The 20,478-nt window shown below is 45.5% G+C and overlaps 1 protein-coding gene across 1 annotated transcript in view; it reads right to left on the minus strand.

The window, feature by feature from the left end:
* PRKG2 (protein kinase cGMP-dependent 2) overlaps positions 1-20,478 on the minus strand; it is a 104,260-nt gene that overhangs the window by 24,312 nt on the left and 59,470 nt on the right. Inside the window, exons 8-10 of the mRNA XM_032224665.1 lie at positions 12,310-12,404; positions 7,785-7,853; positions 1,092-1,190 (exon numbers count right to left, since the gene is read on the minus strand). Coding sequence (XP_032080556.1) covers positions 1,092-1,190; positions 7,785-7,853; positions 12,310-12,404 — 263 coding nt within the window. The remainder of the gene's footprint in view (positions 1-1,091; positions 1,191-7,784; positions 7,854-12,309; positions 12,405-20,478) is intronic.

Below are 20,478 nucleotides of genomic sequence, written 5' to 3' on the forward strand. Positions count from 1 at the left end.
TGCGAAGTTGTGTCTGACTCACTGCAACCCCATGGGCAACATTCCTCCAGGTCTTCCTGTCCTCTACCATCCTCTGGAGTCCATTTAAGCTCACGCTGACTGCTTTGGTGACTCCATCCAGCCACCTCGTTCTCTGTCGTCCCCTTCTTCTTTTGCCCTCCGTCTTTCCCAGCATGAGGCTCTTCTCCAGGGAGTCCTTCCTTCTCATTAGGTGGCCAAAGTACTTGAGTTTCCTCTTCAGGGTTGATCTCCTCCAGGACTGACCGGTTTGATTGCCTTGCAGTCCAAGGGACTCGCAGGAGTCTTCTCCAGCGCTAAAGTTCAAAGGCCTCCATTCTTTGGCGCTCAGCCTTTCTTATGGTCCAACTTTGACAGCCATCCATTGCAGCTGGGAAGGCCATAGCCTTGACTATACACCCTTATAAACCCTTATATTGATTTAAATTGCCTGGATTTCCAGATTTCTTGACTCTTGGCAGCTTCAGTGGGTCTGCCCTGGGGGACGGCACAAATTACTGGTGCCAAGTGAGTCTGTCTGGTTTTAGGGGAAGTGACTAGCAGGATGCTGAACCTAAGATTGCAAACATTTTATACCTGCATGTATTAGAGTTTCCTATCCTCTTGTACGGGGAATCCAAATTGAACTTATTTATGTAAAGAGCAGAAGGTGAAGTGAGGACGCTGAATTATGGGAAAGATGTTGGAAGCTTGAAAAAGTGCCAGGTAATTGTCACTTACATGCACTATGAAGACACACTAAAGGCCAAGATATGAAATTACAGCTGGTTTAGAATGTGTCATTGCTGGACAATTTTACAGGAAACATTTGGAAGAAAAGGGCAGCATCTTATATTCATTAAAGCAAAACCTTGTGTTTACCATCATTCCTAAGTGTTGATCCATGCATGTTGATTTTCTTAAGCGTCAAAGGGTTGGCCAAAAGGTTTACCAAAGTAGCAACACCAGAGGTGGTAGGATTTGTTGTGTATTTTTTTTTTAATAAGCCCGCTGCTTCCAATTCCATCTAATTTGACACAACATTGCTGATATTACCTTCCTTACAGTTTCAAAAACCGGTTGGGAAGACTTACTGAGCGTGCCTTTTTTCATCATCTCGAGCCAACGTCGCCACATAACCCACGAGGTAGGCTTGAAGTTCTTCAAAGGTTCCAACGGTTTGATTAAAAGTTCTGCAAACACAACGGAAGGGAGTCAAAACAGAGCCTTTGGCTAGGAAAAAAAATGCATTGCAGCAGCCTTCTATGGAGATACAAATACAATAGCAGAGTTGGAAGGGACCTTGGAGGTCTTCTAGTCCAGCCCCCTGCCTAGGCAGGAAACCCTACACCACTTCAGACAAATGGCTATCCAACATCTTCTGAAAGACTTCCAGTGTTGGGGCATTCACAACTTCTGGAGGCAATTCCTGTTCCACTGATTAATTGTTCTAACTATCAGGCAATTTCTCCTCAGTTCTAAGTTGCTTCTCTCCTTGATTAGTTTCCACCCATTGCTTCTTGTTCTACTCTCGGGTGCCTTGGAGAATAGTTTGACTCCCTCTTCTTTGTGGCAACCCCTGAGATATTGGAAGACTGCTATCATGTCTCCCCTAGTCCTTCTTTCTCTTAAACTAGACATACCCAGTTCCTGCAACCGTTCTTCATATGTTTTAGCCTCCAGTCCCCTAATCCTTTTGGTTGCTCTTCTCTGCACTCTTTCCAGAGTCTCCGCATCTTTTCTACATCGTGGCGACCAGAACTGAATGCCGTATTCCAAGTGTGGCCTTACCAAGGCCTTATAAAGTGGTATTAACACTTCACGTGATCTTGATTCTATCCCTCAGTTTATGCAGCCTAGAACTGTGCTGGCTTTTTTGGCAGCTGCTGCACAAAGGTTTTAAATCCCATCAAGTGTAGTCAGCTCAAAAGCGCTTTTCAAAAGGCAAATGGACTTTCTGGCTCCCCCACACCCTGAAAACGTTTCACTTCTCATCCAAGAAGCTTTTCAGTTCTGGGGGGGGGGGAAACCAGGTGTGAAATCCAGCAGGTTCTGACAGGTTCTGGAGAACCGGTAATGGAAATTTTGAGTAGTTTGGAGAACCGGGAAATACCACCTCACACTGGCCCCAGAGTGGGGTGAGAATGGAGATTTTGCAGTATCCTTCCCCTGCCACACTCCCCAAGCCATGCCCAACTGGTAGTAAAATTTGAATTTCACCACTGGGAAAAAAACCCCAAAAAGCCCAGTTGCCTTTTGAAAAGCACCTTTAGGACATCCATGACCTGGATGATTGAGAATCTCTATAGACATATTGCCAGCCCAGCCATTGAGAAGTCAGCCTGTGGGTGATAGGGATTGGTGAAGGCTGATTTATATTATATAGCAATAGCAATAGCAGACTTATATACCACTTCATAGGGCTTTCAGCCCTCTCTAAGCGGTTTACAGAGTCAGCATATCACCCCCACAGTCTGGGTCCTCATTTCACCCACCTCGGAAGGATGGACGGCTGAGTCAACCTTGAGCCGGTGAGATTAGAACCGCTGAACTGCAGATAACAGTTAGCTGAAGTGGCCTGCAGTACTGTACCCTAACCACTGCGCCACCTCGGCTCTTATCTGCTAGTAGATGTTTTCCCCAGTTAAATACAGAGGTAGGGGTGGTCTCACCTGTGGCCTTCCAGATGTTAAATGTCCTAGCTAGCCTGGTAACTGTTGAACATCTGGAAAGCCCTCCTCATCTGCTTTTACACAGGGGATACCTATATTTTCATTTTATTTAGCCATGTTTTGGGATCCCTGGTGGTGCAGTGGTTAGAATGTGGTATTGCAGGCAAACACTGCCCACAGCCTAGAGTTCAGTCCTGACGGGCTCAAGGTTGACTCAGCCTTCTCTCCTCCCAAGGTCGGTAAAATGAAGACCCATATTCTTGGGGGCAATATGCAAATAATGCTTCGACATTATAACTACCCAGAGCGCGCTGTAAAGCATTATGGGGTGGCATATAAGTCTCAATGCTATTGCCATTTTCTTTTTGTATCTGTTCTGACCGAGGCTTCCCAAGAGCATGAAGCAAACTCCTTGTCCTGACAAAAACCCCTTTTATTAATTGACTGTGAATTCTGCTCATTCAAATCCAACAAAGTCTTTCTCAAGGGGGATTTACAGTCACAGGCTTTATCTGACTTGGAGAGCTGCCAGGCCGATCTCTGCAAAACTTAGCAAGGAGTCTCAGAGAGTCACGAACCAATTAAGCGAACAAATTGTCTCCTGCAAACTCCACTCCCCTTTCGCTCCTCTTTTATTTCCTCTGGGAGGGGCCATTCATTATCTACCTGTGGCCTTACTCCCAAGTCCACTCCTGTTCTTTAGTTGTTCCCTTCATCTGGCCACTCTGTGCATGCGCACACTGGGAACAGGCTCCAGCTGTTCTTCTGCCTTACTGATGTCTGACTCTGAAGGCAGCTGATAACTGGCATACGGCTCTGGCCCCCTCTCTGCCTCCGACACAGAGCCCTCATCAGAGCCTTTCCTAGACTCCAGGACTGGCCCATGTTCCTCCCCAACCTCCTCACTGTCCGAATCTGCTGCCAGTTGTGCTGGCCGCTGGTGGGCCACAACATTATCCAACTTGTACCTTTTTTACAACGTACTACCTAAGGGCTTCCATAATTTGACATTCCACAAATATGGGGGACTGCAAGATCCAGAATTCTCAATCAATGGCAAAGGTTAGCCTAACACCATGATGGCAAACCTATGGCATGTGTGCCAGAGGTAGCATGCAGAGCCTTATCCGTGGGCACATGTGCCTTTGCCAGCTGCTCTTCTGGTTTCTGGCGTGCATGTGCCTGTTTTTCCAGCTGTTTTCAGGCTGTTTTTGGGGCCAAAAACAACCTGAAAAACACCCTGAAAACTGCCAAAAAGCAGACCGTTTTTCGGTTCACAGATGACTTATTCCCTGGGAACAAATACTGTGGGGGTAAGACACTCCTAACACCCCTCAGGGTGTATGTTCTGTTAAGATACAGTCTGTTGTGCCTTAAAATGGCTTCTACTGTGCAACACAGTGGAGTTGCCATGGTAACGGCTTCACAGTACTCCACAAAGGGGCTCCCTCTGGTAAGGGGGGAAATCCAACATTAGAAATTGTGTTTGGTCCGGACATTTTCCCCCTATAAATAAATACCAGGGCAACATCTGAAAACAGCCCCCAAAACAATCCAAAAGCAGGTATGTGCATGCCAGCTAGCTGGTCTTGGGGGTTTCGGTGCTCCGGCAAGCACCCATGCACGCACATGCACACGCATTCCAGTTTGGGCGCTCAGTGCCGAAAGGTTTCACCATCAGTGGTCTAACATCTCACTGAGGGTAAAGCTGGGTTAATGCATTAACCAAGATACGGTTTGCTTAGCCATGCTTAGTTGACTAAGGGCCAACAGCTGTTCAGCAACACGGTCAGTCAAAGCCAAACAAACTTAACATGACTTGTGAACCCAGCCACAAATTATAACAACAATCACAGTGTAACAGAAAGCATCGGCAGCTGCTGCTGTAAAGTGCAGTGAATAAATAGAATAATATCCAGAGGTCTGGACTTTTTTTGATTCCATGATTAAAAAGAATATCACTCACAGCAGTCACTGCACATGGCTGCAATAAAGTGATTCTCCGAACAATCCAACTGCACCTTTCAAAGGTGAGGAAGATTGCAGGCAATTATCACTCTATTACAGACCCAGCCAACTCGGGATCTACAAAACTCAACTCAGATCAACAGCTGTATAACGCAGCCTACCAGGAACCTGATTTTTTCTCTCTGCCTAGAATTGGGGGGGGGGGGGGAATCAAAGGCGCTTGAAAAAGACCAAATGAGCCACATTAAAGTTATTTTAGATATTTTTTTCCCCAGTTGCACTTGAAATACAAGATTCTCTGGAAGATATATAATCAACAGTAACATTAAATTTGAAAGCCATATAAATGCTAACAAAGATCAAAGAACAGAAAGTGCGGCCATGGTAAAATCAATACTGTCCAATTAAGTACCAAAATACCACTCAACTCAAAACAGAGGCAACGTTCTGCTGAAATGTTTGAGTAATGTTATAAAATACTGCGTTGCCTAACATTGAAACAATGCTTAGGGTTACAATTCAATTTTTAATTCACAGTTTTGTTTTGTTTTTTTCATTTTCACCCTGTTAATATGGTTTGAGGCTCACTGGGGTATAACTTAGATATTTATACATTTCCTGTTATGTCAGTCTAACTCCATATATTTGAAGGAACAAATTCCTGCCTTTATAAATACACAAAGCAGCTAACTGCTCTTCCAGGGGTTTTCACTGTATACAGGAGTCACTATATTAAAAAGTCAATTGAAATTTAAAAATTGGAGATAGTTGGCTGGCTTTTTGGGAGTTGAAGTCCACAAGTCATACAAGGGCCATATTTCCCCAGTCATTAGCTAGCTGAATAGAAATGTAGTAAACAAGAACCATTCCATTCCTATTAAAGTACCTTTTAGACAATGATCCTGTTTTCCCGAAAATACAACTTACTCAGAAACTAAGAACTAGCTTGATTTTTACACTTATGCCCCAGTGGTGGGATTCAAATTTTTTTACTACCGGTTCTATGGGCGTGGCTTGGTGGGCGTAGTGTGGCTTTTTAACTTTTGTAATATGTGTTTTTTTAATGTTGTACGCCGCCCTGAGTCCTTGGGAGAAGGGGGGCATATAAATCGAATAAATTTAGACATTTAGACATTTATTAAGATTTATAGGCCGCCCTTCTCCCTGAGGGGACTCAGGGCGGCTTACAATCACAGGGAAGGGGGTGCAATAATAAAAGACAAACAGTGAGTAAACAAAATAAATAATAAAACACAACTTGCATTCAACAGTCAACACTCGGGCGGGTAATTTAAGAACTTATCCCCAGGCCTGCTGGGAGAGCCAGGTCTTAAGGGCCGTGCGGAAGGTCTGGATGGTGGTGAGGGTACGAATCTCAACGGGGAGATCGTTCCACAGGGTCGGAGCTGCAACAGAAAAGGCTCTCCTCCGTGTAGTCGCCAGTCGGCATTGACTGGCAGATGGGATCCGGAGGAGGCCCAATCTGTGCGATCTAATCGGTCGAAGGGAGGTAATCGGCAGAAGGCGGTCTCTCAAGTAAATCAAACCAAACCAAACCAAAAGTGGTTTGTCATTGCATTCCTTCTAGTCTTTCCAGGGTGGCTGACTAGAAGCCAAAGAGTTGATTTTATGCTTGAGACAGGATTAGAACTCACCGTCTCCTGGTTTTAATTCTGGTACTTTTACTACTGCACCAAACGGCCTTTATTCCCCCCCCCCTTTTTTTTTGCTTTACTTGAAATGTTTCAAGGTTCACTACTTTGGATGTTTTCTTTATTCACTAATGAAGCAGACCAAAGGATGCCACTCTGCAGTAATTAAAATTTTTGATGATTCAAATGGGGAACTGGACGTTCTTAAGTTTTTTTTTTAAAAAAAAAATCCTATCCCCCATAGTATATCTATGGGGTTAGAAGAGATACCATCGTCAATCATGAGCTTAATTGCATTCCCCTCCCCTGCTTCCTAAAACAAGCAGATCTTGGCAACAAAACAACTTCCTTTTTTGCAGCTTCAGGACAAGACGGAAAGTACTGTAAACAATAGCAATAGCAATAGCAGTTAGACTTATATACCGCTTCATAGGGCTTTCAGCCCTCTCTAAGCGGTTTACAGAGTCAGCATATCGCCCCCACAGTCTGGGTCCTCATTTTACCCACCTCGGAAGGATGGAAGGCTGAGTCAACCCTGAGCCGGTGAGATTTGAACCGCCGAACTGCAGCTAACAGTCAGCTGAAGTGGCTGCAGTACTGCACTCTAACCACTGCGCCACCTCGGCTCTATAAACACAAACAAACTCAGGATCGTGGTGCAATGCAGAGTAGGGTGGTGGTTCTAGATTTATTGACAGGTCTCTGAGCTTGGGTTTTTTTTTTTTGGCTGACGTTTCAGTACCCAAATGAAGTAATTTAGGACTAGCACTGACGGTGTTACCTAGTTTGGTGATGAAATGTCTGCAAGAAAACAACTGAGCCCAGAGGGCACTAAAGAGTCCTCATTCCAACTCTGAGCTACAAATATTCTCCTTTATTGGTACTGTGTTTCCATGAAAATAAGACAGGGTCTTATTTACTTTTGAACCCCGAAATAAGTGCTTGGCCTTATTTTTGGGGAGGTCTTATTATTTTTGAGGTGCAGGAGGCGACGAACGTGGTCACCTCATGGCTGCTGCTGTGTTGCAATATTTTCGGGGAGGGCTTATTTTCAGGGAAGGCCTTATTTTAGCGCATGCGCTCAAAAGCTCAATTGGGCTTCTTATCCAGGGAGGTCTTATTTTAGGGGAAACAGGGTAGCAGTAGATATAGCACTTAGACTTATATACCGCTTCACAGTGCTTTACAGCCCTCTCTAAGCGGTTTATAGAGTCAGCCTATAGCCCCCAACAATCTGGGTTCTTGTTTTACTGACCTCAGGAAAAGGCCGAGTAAACCTTGAGCCCATCAGGATCAAACGTCTGGCTGTGGGCAGAGTTAGCCTGCAATATTGCATTCTGCATTCTAACCAATGCACCACCATGGCTCATGGTACCTGATCTATTGTATTTCCCCCTTCTCTTTAAAGGTCATTTTGCTACCCTCCCTCTAATTTCCACCTCCTCCAAATTTAGGCTAGGAAAAAAAAGGGAAGAAAACCGAGAACAATACTTACTCTCTGTCAATAACAAGGCACTCCACATCATTTTCATCTGCAATTATATTAGCGGACCTGACATCATCACTGTAAACAGAAACATATCCGTTGATTTTAGGTAGATAAGTCACAGACCTGATGACAACTTTGATTTATGCTATAACCCTGGACATACGACCATAATTGAGATCAAAACTTCCATTGCTAAGCAAGACAATTGTTAAGTGAGTTTCACTCCCTTTCACAACCGTTCTTGCTATGGTTGTTAAGTTAATCCTTGCAGTTGTTAAGTTAGCTTGTTAAGGAAATCCGGCTTCCCCAGGAATTTGGCTTGTCAGAAGGTCTCAAAAGGGGATCACAGCAACAAGGGTTGGTTGCTCCCGGCATTACTGCCAGTACGGTGCGTGAACATTGTTTTGTGCGCATTTGCACAAAAATAGGTGTCTGTGCATGTGTGAAATGTTAATGAAATAAAATAAATAAATGTGTGCAATTACAATGGTTCTGCACATGCGCAGAACAAAAATCAAGATGGTGGCTCCATAGAAGAACTGGATCAGGGGCGTGGCAGGCCTGGATTGCTGCTGATTCCAGTGACCCAGGCCGCCAAACCGCTACCGGTTCAACCAAACAGGTCCAAACCGGTAGGAACCCACTTCTGCACAGTAACCATCGTGCTTCACGTTGCCAAGTGTCCAAATTTTGATCACATGATCACAGGAATGCTGCAATGGTAGTCAATGTAAAAAACGGTCAGAAATTACATATTTAAGCGCTGTTGAAGCTTCAGTTATAAAACTGTTGTAGGTCAAAGACTTATCTGATTACACTTATTACAGTGGTGGGTTTCAATTTTTTTTAGAATCTCTTCTGTAGGTGTGGCCTGCTTTGTGGGAGTGGCTTGCCAGCCATGTGACCAGGTGGGAGTGGCTTGCCAGCCATGTGACTGGCGTGGCCAACATGTAAAATGTGGTGAAACTCACTTAACAACGCTCTTGCTTAGCAACCAAAATGTTGGCTCAGAAACTCTGGCATTTGAAGCATGCAAGTCTTAAAGCTGTCAAGTTACAAGACCCTTGCATCCTTAACCCTTTAGAAAAAAAGCCCAAGGGTGTTCAAACTTGACAGCTTTAAGACTTGTGGACTTCAACTCCCAGAATTCCTCCTCTCGCTCTTTATCTTGATGATGTGCGGATGGGCGGGGGGAGGGAGCCGGTTCTAAACAGCACTGTAGATTTGTGGAACCTCTTCTATAGAAGAGGTTAGAACTGGCAGAAACCCACCCCTGACTTATTAGCAGCCTGTTTCCCTTGAGCACAAAACTTACTTCTAAAACTGCCTAGAGAGGATCCCATTAATCTATATATATAAAAGCGAAATACCACTCATGCATCATCTACAAATCTCCAGAACCATAAAGCCTACAAACCTGAAATCTGGCACGTAAGTTCCTCTTGGCTTCTAGGTGCTTGTTAAGAAAGAGTTTTTTTGAAATGACCATCAGATCATTAGTATTTCTTCTACAATAATTAACATGCTCTAATGCTAAGGAGTTAAACATTCTACTCCCCCTCCCCACCTGAAAAGAACTCTGCTCCAACTGCCAGTTGCCTCACATTCCGTTACCTCAGTTCAAACTGGCAGGCGTTCCTCTTCTTCACTCAGGGGCAGTCTGGGGCTCCTTACAGTACTAAAAATCGGTACCTCACCAAAATGTCTACGCCTATGGAACTTCCGGACTCACGGCGGCAATGTGTTTCAATCACCGACCACCACTGAGCCAACGGATTGAACCAGATTTCTCCTGCATTACCTAATCACATAGTTTTTGTCACAAAGCACGGGCATCGTTTATTATAAGCAACTAGATACTCAAATGTCTGTGCATAACCTTGATTTTCTAGTGCACCTTCTGCTGTATCTTTGCAAATCTCTTTAACAATGATTTTGCAGAACAAAAAACGGATGTGGCATGCAAGCTAATTGGTTACCTAAGTAGGCATTATCTATTTCTCCAAATGCCACTTCAAACTTTAAATCCTCCCATTATTACTATCCCTGCTGTTTCCTCTGTTCAAAAGGACTGTTGACACCTAACAACCAATTCATCATCTCTGCAGGTTCTCTACATCTGTGCTGCTAAATGTTCCTGATACGGATAATTTTAACACAAGCTCGTGATGCTTTTTTTATTTCACTTCATTGTTGATTCTTCCTCTAAAGCAGTGTTTCTTTTAAAAAGAATGCTTTGACCCAGCATTGTCCTGTATGCATTTGTGCAGCAGTGAAATAGAGTTAGTGCATTTTGTTGTTGTTGTTGGTTTAGAGCAGAGGTGTTAAATTTGTGGCATCATGTGATGTTTTGGGAGTTTTTTCCCCCTTTCACTAAACCAGGCCTGGGCTTGGCCAGTGCATGGCACATCGGGCCTGCAGCCCAGGAGTTTGACATCCCTGGTTTAAGTAATGTTTCTCAAACTTTTTAAAGAGCCAGTGATTAGAAGACAGTAAGTTCTAGTCCTGCTGTAGGTATGAAAGGCTGTAGGCCAATCACCATAGGACTATGAATTTTAGTTCCATCTTAGATATGAAAGCCGGCTAATTGACTTTGGGCCAATCACCAGGAGATGGTGAGTTCTAGTCTAGTCCCACCTTAGGCCTGCAAGCCAGCTGAGTGACTTTGGGCCAATCACCAGGTGATGGTGAGTTTTAGTCCCACCTTAGGCATGAAAATCAGCTGGGTGATTTTGAGACAATTACCAGGAGACTGTGAGTTCTAGTCCCACCTTAGGCCTGCAAATCAGCTGAGTGACTTTGGGCCAATCACCAGGAGAGGATGAGTTCTAGTCCCACCTTAGGCCTGCAAGCCAGCTGAGTTACTTTGGGCCAATCACCAGGAGAGGGTGAGTTCTAGTCCTACCTTAGGCCTGCAAACCAGCTGAGTGACTTTGAGACAATTACCAGGAGACTGTGAGTTCTAGTCCCACCTTAGGCCTGCAAGCCAGCTGAATGACTTTGGGCCAATCACCAGGATATGGGGAGTTCTAGTCCTGCCTTAGGCATGGAAATCAGCTGGGTGATTTTGAGACAATTACCAGGAGACTATGAGTTCTAGTCTCACTTAGACCCGCAAGCCAGCTGAGTGACTTTGGGCTGATCACCAGGAAAGGGTGAGTTCTAGTCCTGCCTTGGGCATGAAAGCCACCGGGATGAATATGGGGCAGTCATTATCTTTTAGTCAACTCATCTCACCAGATTGTTGCTGTAGTACAGAAAATAGGAAGGAATATTATGTATGCTTGTTGCCTTGAGTTACTTATACACTAAATGAAAAAAGACAAGATAAAAATCAAATAAATAAATCAACAAAAAATCTCATAAATTCATTTCACTGCTGCGTGTAGCCACACTAGACCATAGTTGGTTTATAAATTCAGAATTGATTTGTGCCCATGTATCAGCACATCTCCTTGGAAAAATCCATCAATGATCAGACGTAGAAAATTCAGCATACAGTCACCAAAATAGACAATTTGAATGGAAGTGACCATGGGAAAAAAAAACGGTAGCATGGATGACTCTTTCAGTCATCTATGAATTATAATACTAGTTAATTCAGGGGTCTCTAACCTTGGCAACATTAAGACTTGTGTACTTCAATTCTCAAAATGCCCCAGCCAGCCATGCTGGGCATTCTGGGAGTTGAAGTCTAAACATCTTCAAGCCCCCAAGTTTGTTCTGACCTAGGCATCACCAAATCACGAAACAGACTCCTTGTCCCGAGATAAAACCCTTTTTATTTGGCTAATGTGAATTCCTCTCGTTCACATCCAGCAAAGTCTCGGCAAACAGTCTTTCAAAGGTGAATTGTAAACACAGACCTTATCAGTCCTTGGATAGTTGCCAGGTCGATAGCTTCCAGACGCAAAGCTCTACAAGGAAATACTTGGCAAGGAGTCTCTCTGATAAGCAAATCTTCACATTAACAAACTAATTGTCTCCTGCAAACACCACTCCCCTTTTGCTACTATTTATTTCCTATGGGAGGGGCCATTCAGCATCCCCCTTGTGCCTTTACTCCCGAGTTGATCTCTGTTCCTTAACTGTTCTCTTCTCCTGACAGCTATGCACGTGGGCACATCGGGAACAGGCTCCAGCTGTTCTTCTGCCCCACTGATCTCTGACTCCGAAGGCAGCTGAGAACTGTCTGACGGCCCTGGCCTCATCTCTGCCTCCGATACAGAGCCCTCATCAGCGCCTTCCCCAGACTCCATGACTGGCCCAGGTTCCTCCCCAAACTCCTCACTGTCCGACTCTGCTGACCTCTGGTGGGCCCCAATAAAGGTTGAGAAACACAGGGTTAATTTCACTTTTTTTCTTTTTCTTTAAAAAAAAAAGAAATTAACTCCGTGTTTCTCAACTTTGGGCGCTTACGTCCTTATCTTGTCTTCTCCACCCCTGTTCCATTTTGATCTCCTCAAATTTTTTGAATAACAATGGAAGTGAATGTGAACGTTTCCAAAGTGAGAGATAATTTGAAACCAACCTGATCAAGGCTTTTTCTCCAAAAGAATCTCCTTTCTGCAGCGTTTTAATCAACTGGGGCTGAGCCTGCCCTTCTGGAGTCTGGGTAACCTTAACCTAGGAAATGAAGACACCCATTCATTACTTGTCAAAAATAAACACAATACACTTAATAGACGTACTTCACCCTTTACGTTCATCGTAATGATCCATTGAGATAAATGACCTTCATCAAAATGATCCATCTAGTGCAGGGGTCACCAACCTTTCGGACCTCAGGGGCCACTAAATTCATAATTTTAAATCCCTTAGACCACTAATATGATCTGCCCAAGGACCAGCTGGGTGGGCATGGCAAGGGGTGGTCATGTGACTGGGTGGGCATGGCCAACTTGATGTCATTCACATTGAGGGGCGCCTCGCCATCCTCTAGTTGCCCCTCCCCTCCCAGCCACTCCTCACTTCCCCGCCCGGGCTCCTTAGGACCCCAACAGGAAGCAATTGCTGGAGCTAAGCAGCCACCATGAGAAAGAGTTGGCAAAACAGCTCAGTTCAATTTGGATCTGTCCGAGAAGGAGGCTCAGCAGAAGCACCTCACTGAGGACTAGGAGCAGAGGCTTTCCAAGCAGAGGGAAGACCTGCGGGAGTGCAAGGCCAGGTACCAGCGCCTGGAGGCTCAGCAGGCTGAGATGGTCAGCCAGTTCCAGGCCATGATGCAGTCCCACTGGAACGAGGCCCTCTGGCTCTTCACCATCAGCAGCATTTCCCTCCAGCCTTCGCCCAAAGCCCCCCATCAGGAGGCTGAAGTCGGAATTTCTCCCCCCCTCTGACCAGCACAAAAAGACCCCAAAGGGGGAGACTCTTTGCAGCAACACAAGCGTTCATTGCACGTATCTGTCTCAGGGGCCGTAGTTTGAGGACCCCAGATTTAGTGCAATTTAAAAAAATGCATATAATTTTCCTGGGGACCTCCGAAATTTTCTCATGGATCACCAGTTGGTCACTGCTGTAATAAAGTGTTTCTCTATCTCAGCAACTTTAAGATGCATGGACTTCAACTCCCAGAATTCCCTAGCCACTACGCTGGCTGGGGAATTCTGGGAGTTTGAAATCCACACATCTGAAAAGTCCAGAATGCAGCCGCGCGAGCGATTGTGGGTGCACCTAGGTACACCCACGTCACACCTATCCTCCGCGAGCTGCACTGGCTACCCATTAGTCTCCGAATCCACTTCAAGGTGCTGGTCGCTACCTATAAAGCCCTACATGGCATCGGACCTGGGTACCTGAGAGACCGCCTCCTGCCGATTACCTGCTCAGACCGATAAGATCTCACAGGTTAGGTCTCCTCCGGATTCCATCTGCCAGCCAATGTCGGCTGGCGACTCCCCGGGGGAGAGCCTTCTCTGTTGCAGCTCCAGCCCTCTGGAATGACCTCCCCGTGGAGATCCGGACCCTTACTACCCTCCCGGCCTTCCACAAAGCCACCAAGTCCTGGCTGCTCCAGCAGGCCGGGGGGCTTGTGAAACACCCAGCCCCACGGAAATTGTGAATGTTGCGCCTTTTTTAAAGTGTTGTCTTGTCTATTTATCCCCTTTCCCTTGTCTGTTGTGAGCAGCCCGGAGTCCTCCGGGAGTGGGCGGCATACAAGACAAATAAAATGAAATGAATGGTGAAGGTCGAGATAAACTTGTCTGATGTCTCAAATGTAATGGGCTTCCGTTACATGATCATGGAGAAGTAACCTTTTGGCATGTAATCTCTGCAGCAGCACAAACATTTATTGCCCATATCTGGCCCAGGGGGCGTAGTCTGAGGACCTCTGATTTAGTGCAATATAAAAAATGCAAATAATTTTTCTGTGGACAACCAAAATTTTCTCGTGGATCACCAGTGGCCCCGAACCACCAGTTGGTGACCGCTGGACTAGACCGCCGGTTTGGTGTAGTAGTAAAAGCGCCAGGTTAGGAAGCCATGAGTTCAAAAGTCGTACTTTAGCCATGAAAACCAACCTTTGGATCTGTCGCTGTCAGCCCAACCAGCCTCATGGGGTTGTGACGAAAATAGGAGGCGTAAAGTGAGATACGTTTGCCGGCTTCAGTTATTTGTAAAAACGATAAAGGTGAGAAATAAATAAATGACATAAATGGATAGAGCCGGAAAATTGTGTAATTTTTTTTTTTTTATCATGGCGAGTTTCCAACCGGATTTTACAACTCAAGGCTGGACTTTGGAAAGCAGAGGCAAGGATCTGAATCACAGACTTTTAAATATGGGCTGCAATTGAATGCAATCCCTCTTCTTAGTGATAGGCTGCAATCAATTCTCTTAAAAAGTCTGTTTATTGAGACAAGGCATTCTTTCTGGGACATTTTTCGCACCAGAATCAGAGCATGCCAGAACTAATATCAAACGAAGAATGAGGGATGGCAATTGGATGTGGCATGGGTTGCTTGCTTGTATAATTTGAAATGAATCAATTGTTCTCTGCAGCTCACAGATTATTGAGTTAATATCAGTTCCAATTATGGGAAATCTTCGTGATGGCCAGGTTTCTGGAAAAACACTGTCAGAGATTTTGTCCTCTAGATTGAACCAACAAAACAGGCCCTCCTAGGCTGTTTTGTTTCGTAATGGTATTTGGCACTTCCACATTGCTCTGCTTCTAAAGTTACCCTAATGTTATCAAGAGGTGTCACAAAGCATTTTTTTTTTTGCTTAGAGACCAGACTGAGAGACATATACAGTATAAAAGCAGCCGAATGTCGTACTTATCTGCCCAGTGGATAGCATTTAGACTTATATGCCACTCCACGGTGCTTTACAGCATTCTCTAAGCCAGAGGTTTTGGTACACAAATTACTTACCCTCTGGAAACAAATTCTGACACCCAAATAACAAATAAGACGCCCCTAACACCCCTCTGGGTGGGTGTTCTGTTAAGATACAGCCTGTTGTGCCTTAAAATGGCTTCTACTGTACTGCTGTGAAATGGGTCCTATTGTACGGCGCAGTGGAGTTGCCGTGGTAACAGCTTCACAGTACTCCAGAAGGGGGCTTTCTCTGGTAAGGGGGAAAATCCAAAATTAGAAATTATGCTTCTGGGGGCAGAGGGAAAACATTTTTAACTAATTTAATTGTCGCCGAAATCAGGGCTCAGGGAGAAGTTGCTCTTGCCTCTTCAGGAATTGACGTTCCTGAAGGTGACGTTCATGGAATGAGGGAGAACAGCCCATTACGCACTTAGGTTGCCACTTGACATTGCCATTCCTGTCTATTGCAGGATTGGGATAAATAAATACTCAGACAACGCCGGGTTGTAATCTAGTATCTTATAAATACTGGTGCTACCAGATCCAGCTTGCAACAATCCAGACAGACATTAGATGGCAGCAAAGAGACTTCTCAATAACTTTTTCTTGCCATCGACTCTGGATTTTGGCGGCCCACATATGGTAGAAAATATATAACTTATCGTCTCGGCTTCCAGATTCTGCCAATATTGTTTAGCACAAGCGAAGAAGAACAGATCCCTGTAAGCAGCCAGCATAAGTGTATATTTCTAGAGCTTGCCAACTGGTTACCATCTGTCTCCCTTCGTGCATGATTCGTTTGTTCTCCAATGCATAAATGTTTCTTCATTAAGTCTCTCCGCCCGCATAAGAAAAAGGAATTATTTTCTTTCTGAGGTTTTTTTTTTCCCCCTCTCCAGGTGCTGCATTTGAAGGCTTTGGCTGAAATCCAAAGAACTATTTCAGTCATGTTTGAAGTCAGAGAATATCCAAGTGAATTTTGACCATCTTTTTAAAGAGCAGACCTACCCTCCTCCGTCATATTTCTACCGCAGACCTCTTTCAAAAGATGCTATTGTTTTCTTAGGTCGTTCGTGATTTGTGTGATATCACATTTGCTTCTAGCCATCTAGCACGTGTTTATCTAACTACATAAAATATCTTAAATGATTGCATCTTTCATAGAGTCCTCAACTCCTCTACTCACAATAGAATTCCCTATACCAGAGTTTCTCAACCTTGGCAACTTGAAGATGTCTGGACTTCAACTCCCAGAATTCCCCAGCCAGCGAATGCTGGCTGGGGAATTCTGGGAGTTGAGGTCCAGACATCTTCAAGTTGCCAAGGTTGAGAAACACTGCCCTATACTACCAGACTTGAAATGTTGGCCTTGGTCAATCTGGATCTATGCTGCCTGCAGTTCGATGTAAGCACAAGACACAAAATTGTCTGCTACAACATCTTACCTGTCAACGACTTCTTTAGCTTCAACCACAATAATACATGGGCAAACAATTGATACAAACTCAAGGTGCTGGTCGTTACTTATAAAGCCCTACATGGCATCGGACCTGGGTACCTGAGAGACCGCCTCCTGCTGATTACTTCCCTTAGACCGATTAGATCTCACAGGTTAGGTCTCCTCCGGGTTCCATCTGCCAGCCAATGTCGGCTGGCGACTCCCCGGGGGAGGGCCTTCTCTGTTGCAGCTCCAGCCCTCTGGAATGACCTCCCCGTGGAGATCCAGACCCTTACTACCCTCCCGGCCTTCCGCAAAGCCACCAAGTCCTGGCTGCTCCAGCAGGCCGGGGGGCTTGTGAAACATCCAGCCCCACGGAAATTGTGAATGTTGCGTTTTTAAAGTGTTGTCTTTGTCTATTTATCCCCCTTCCCTTGTCTATTGTGAGCCGCCCGGAGTTCTTCGGGAGTGGGCGGCATACAAGACAAATAAACTAAACTAAACTAAGGTAAATAACTCCAAACTTGATTGCAGAAAATACGACTTCAGCAACTGAGTGGTCAACGCCTGGAATGCTCTACCTGACTCCGTGGTTACATCCTCAAACCCTCAAACAGCTTCAATCTCAAACTGTCTACTGTGGACCTCACCCCATTCCTAAGAGGTCCGTAAAGGGGGCGTGCATAAGCCTTCCGTCCCAGTCCTACTGTCCCCATCTATCGGTACTCATTTCCTCCGTTCATTTCCATGTTTATACTTGTACCTGTTATCTTGTACATGTTTGGCAAACAAACAAACAAATAAAATAAATATCTACCATGGACCTCACCCCATTCCTAAGAGGTCCGTAAAGGGGGCGTGCATGAGTGCACCAGCATGCCTTCTGTCCCTGTCCTACTGTCCCCATTTATTTGTACTCATTTCCCTTGTTCGTGTCCATATTTAAACTTATACCTGTTATCTTCTACATGTTTGACAAACAAACAAACAAATAAAATAAATATGTGCACCAGTGGCTTTCCTGGCAGAACAAGTGTCCTCTGCTGTGGAGCTAAACATTACATTTCTATGGGTTGATCAGGCATGTTTGGGACTCAATCTCAGTTTAGATAGGATGCTCTGAATAGTTTCCATTCTTCCAGGGGAGCCCTGATGGGTGTGAACTGTGGGCAGATACCAGCAGCAGCGAACAAGGAATATTTCAGGCAACTTTTCCATCATGGGTGGATGTTAAAAAATCAACTTTGAAGGAATCTGTAAAGCCCATTAAAACAAACAGAATCCAAGATAACAAGAGTTGGAAGGGAGTTTGGGTGTCTTCTAATCCAACCTCCTGCTCAAGCAGGAGACCCTATACCAGTGATGGCGAACCTTTTAGACACCTGAGTGCCCAAACTGCACACGCGCATGCCCAAACTGAATGGTGCACGCATGCGTGCAAATGCGTGCATGAGCGAACATGCGCAAAGGCATGTGCAAATATGCATGGACATGCGCACAGGCATGCATGCATGCACAACAGAGACCCGAAAACCAGCTGGCTGGCAGGAGGCAGGGCATCCTACCACCACCAGCATGGGCAAGAGGTAAGATCTTTTTCTTTCGTGAGTTTCTGTTTCGTTGTTTGCAGTGAAACAGAAGCTCACCGAAGAAACGCCATGGAGATCTGACCTGGGCCGACGGCACCTGTGCCAGCAGAGAGGGCTCTGCGTGCCACCTCTGGCACGAGTGCCATAGGCTCGCCATCAGGGCACCTATACTATTTCAGACAAATGGTTTCTTTTAAAAAGCCTCTGGTGATGGAGCACGATTGAACTATAGTGCTCTCTAGGATTGGTTGTTTGCTTGAAGAGGAATAGTTATCAGTTCTGACCCCCCTCGTTCCACAGCAACACACACTCCGAGCCAAAGATAAGTTACAGCATTTAATTAACAGACAGACAGGTCCTTGGCAGCAAACCGGCACAGACAAGCTTGGGCAGCAATCCAGCACAGATAAGCCGTGGCAGCAATCCAGCCTACCAAGCTCACAATAATGTTCTCCAACATTCTTTCCTGTGTTGACTTCTGCAAGAGGGGCGTGTGCACAAGCAGTTCTTTTATAGTCTGGAGAGGAGCCTAATGACCACCAGCTGAGTGCAATTACCTCCTGTAACTGCGCAACAGTTCCTGACGCCTATTAGCTCTTCGGTGCCGGGCATCCAGGAACAACTCACTGTTGGCATCCGGATCACTCTCCCTTGCCTCCTCCCCACTGGTCCAAGGCTCAGGCGCCTCCTGGAGGCCAACCAGCCTCTCTGCGCCCTGCTCGGAGTCGGAACCCTTTCCAGGGTCCTCCACCTCCTCCAGAGCCAGCTCATAGGGCCCTTCGCTGTTGGAGTCTGGTGGCAGCTCTAACGGCTCCTGCTGGTCCATAACTGTTATCCTACAAGGGAAGATTCTCAGTAGATTATGGCCAACATCTGCAAGCAAACAACTGAACTAGAGAGCTCCAAGGACTCCCACAATTTATAAAAACACACAACTGGTGGTTAAAATTCATGGCACTGCCAGCCCAAGAGCAAATTCTGTAACCGTTATAAAAGAGATTTATTCCATTCTCTATAACAGTGTTTCTCAACTGGCAACTTTAAGCCGTGTGCACTTCAACTCCAGAGTTCTGGGAGTTGAATGTCTATGGAGATGTTGGATAGCCATTTGTCTGAAATGGTGTAGGGTTTCCTGCCTAGGCAGGGGGTTGGACCAGAAGACCTCCAAGGTCCCTTCCAACTCTGCTATTGTATTATTGTATTGAGATTGTCAATCATCCAGGTCAGGGGTCCTCAAACTACGGGACGCCAAAGCCATTAATCTGGCCCGCACCGGACCATGAGGCTGCCCCACCCACATCACCCCACCTACCCGCTGCCCCCCACCCGCCTTCTTGAGACCGAGGAGGAAAGAACGGGATGCGCGGAGGCCTCAGGAGGCTAAAAATGGGCCCAAACAGGCAGAGTGGTACTGGAAGCCTTCACTTACTACATCCTTTCAGTAACCTGCTTTCCACCCCCAAGAGCATAACAAATTAAAGGTCAATTTGTGTGTATTGTTTAATGGACTGCTAAATTGACCACACCCACCCAGTCATATAGCCACCTAGCCACAACCATCCAGCCGATCCGGCTCCCCCAACAGCCTGAAGGAATGTGAATTGGACCCCTTTTTAAAAAGGTGTGCATAATCTTCTTGCCATAAGGAGAACACTAAGGGATCATGAAGGTGGAAGAGCCAAGGTGGCGCAATGGTTAAATGCAGCACTGCAGGCTACTTCAGCTGACTGCAGTTCTGCAGTTCGGCTGTTCAAATCTCACTGGCTCAGGGTTGACTCAGCCTTCCATCCTTCCGAGGTGGGTAAAATGAGGACCCGGATTGTTGTTGGGGGCAATATGCTGACTCTGTAAACCGCTTAGAGAGGGCTGAAAGCCCTATGAAGCGGTATATGAGTCTAACTGCTATTGCTATTGCTAAGAGCCATTTAGGCTGGCAAGTCTTGCATTAAGGCAACCTTTAGACCCATTGTGCCATCTGATTTATACATTACAGATATAGATTGTTGAACTATAACTCTTAGCCAGCACTGCCATGTGGGAATAGAATTACTGTATTTTTCGGACTGTAAGACGCACTGGAGTATAAGACGCACCATGATTTTGAAGAGGTAATTTTTTTAAAAAAAAAAGTTTTTGCACTCTGCAGTTCTCCCAAACCCTCTGCACGCCTCGATTTTTGAAAAAAAAAAAAAAGGACATGCAGAGCTTCTGGGGGCTGGGGGGCAAAAACGAGCAAGAAATGGGCCATTTTTTGCAAAAGAGGGGCATGTAGAGGCTTTGGGGGGTTTGTAGAGTGCTTCTGGGGGCGGGGGGGGGGCACAAACGAGCAAAAACGGTCCAATCTATGTGCA

The sequence above is a fragment of the Thamnophis elegans genome, chromosome 9, assembly GCF_009769535.1.
Source record: "Thamnophis elegans isolate rThaEle1 chromosome 9, rThaEle1.pri, whole genome shotgun sequence".
NCBI classification, from domain to species: domain Eukaryota; kingdom Metazoa; phylum Chordata; class Lepidosauria; order Squamata; family Colubridae; genus Thamnophis; species Thamnophis elegans.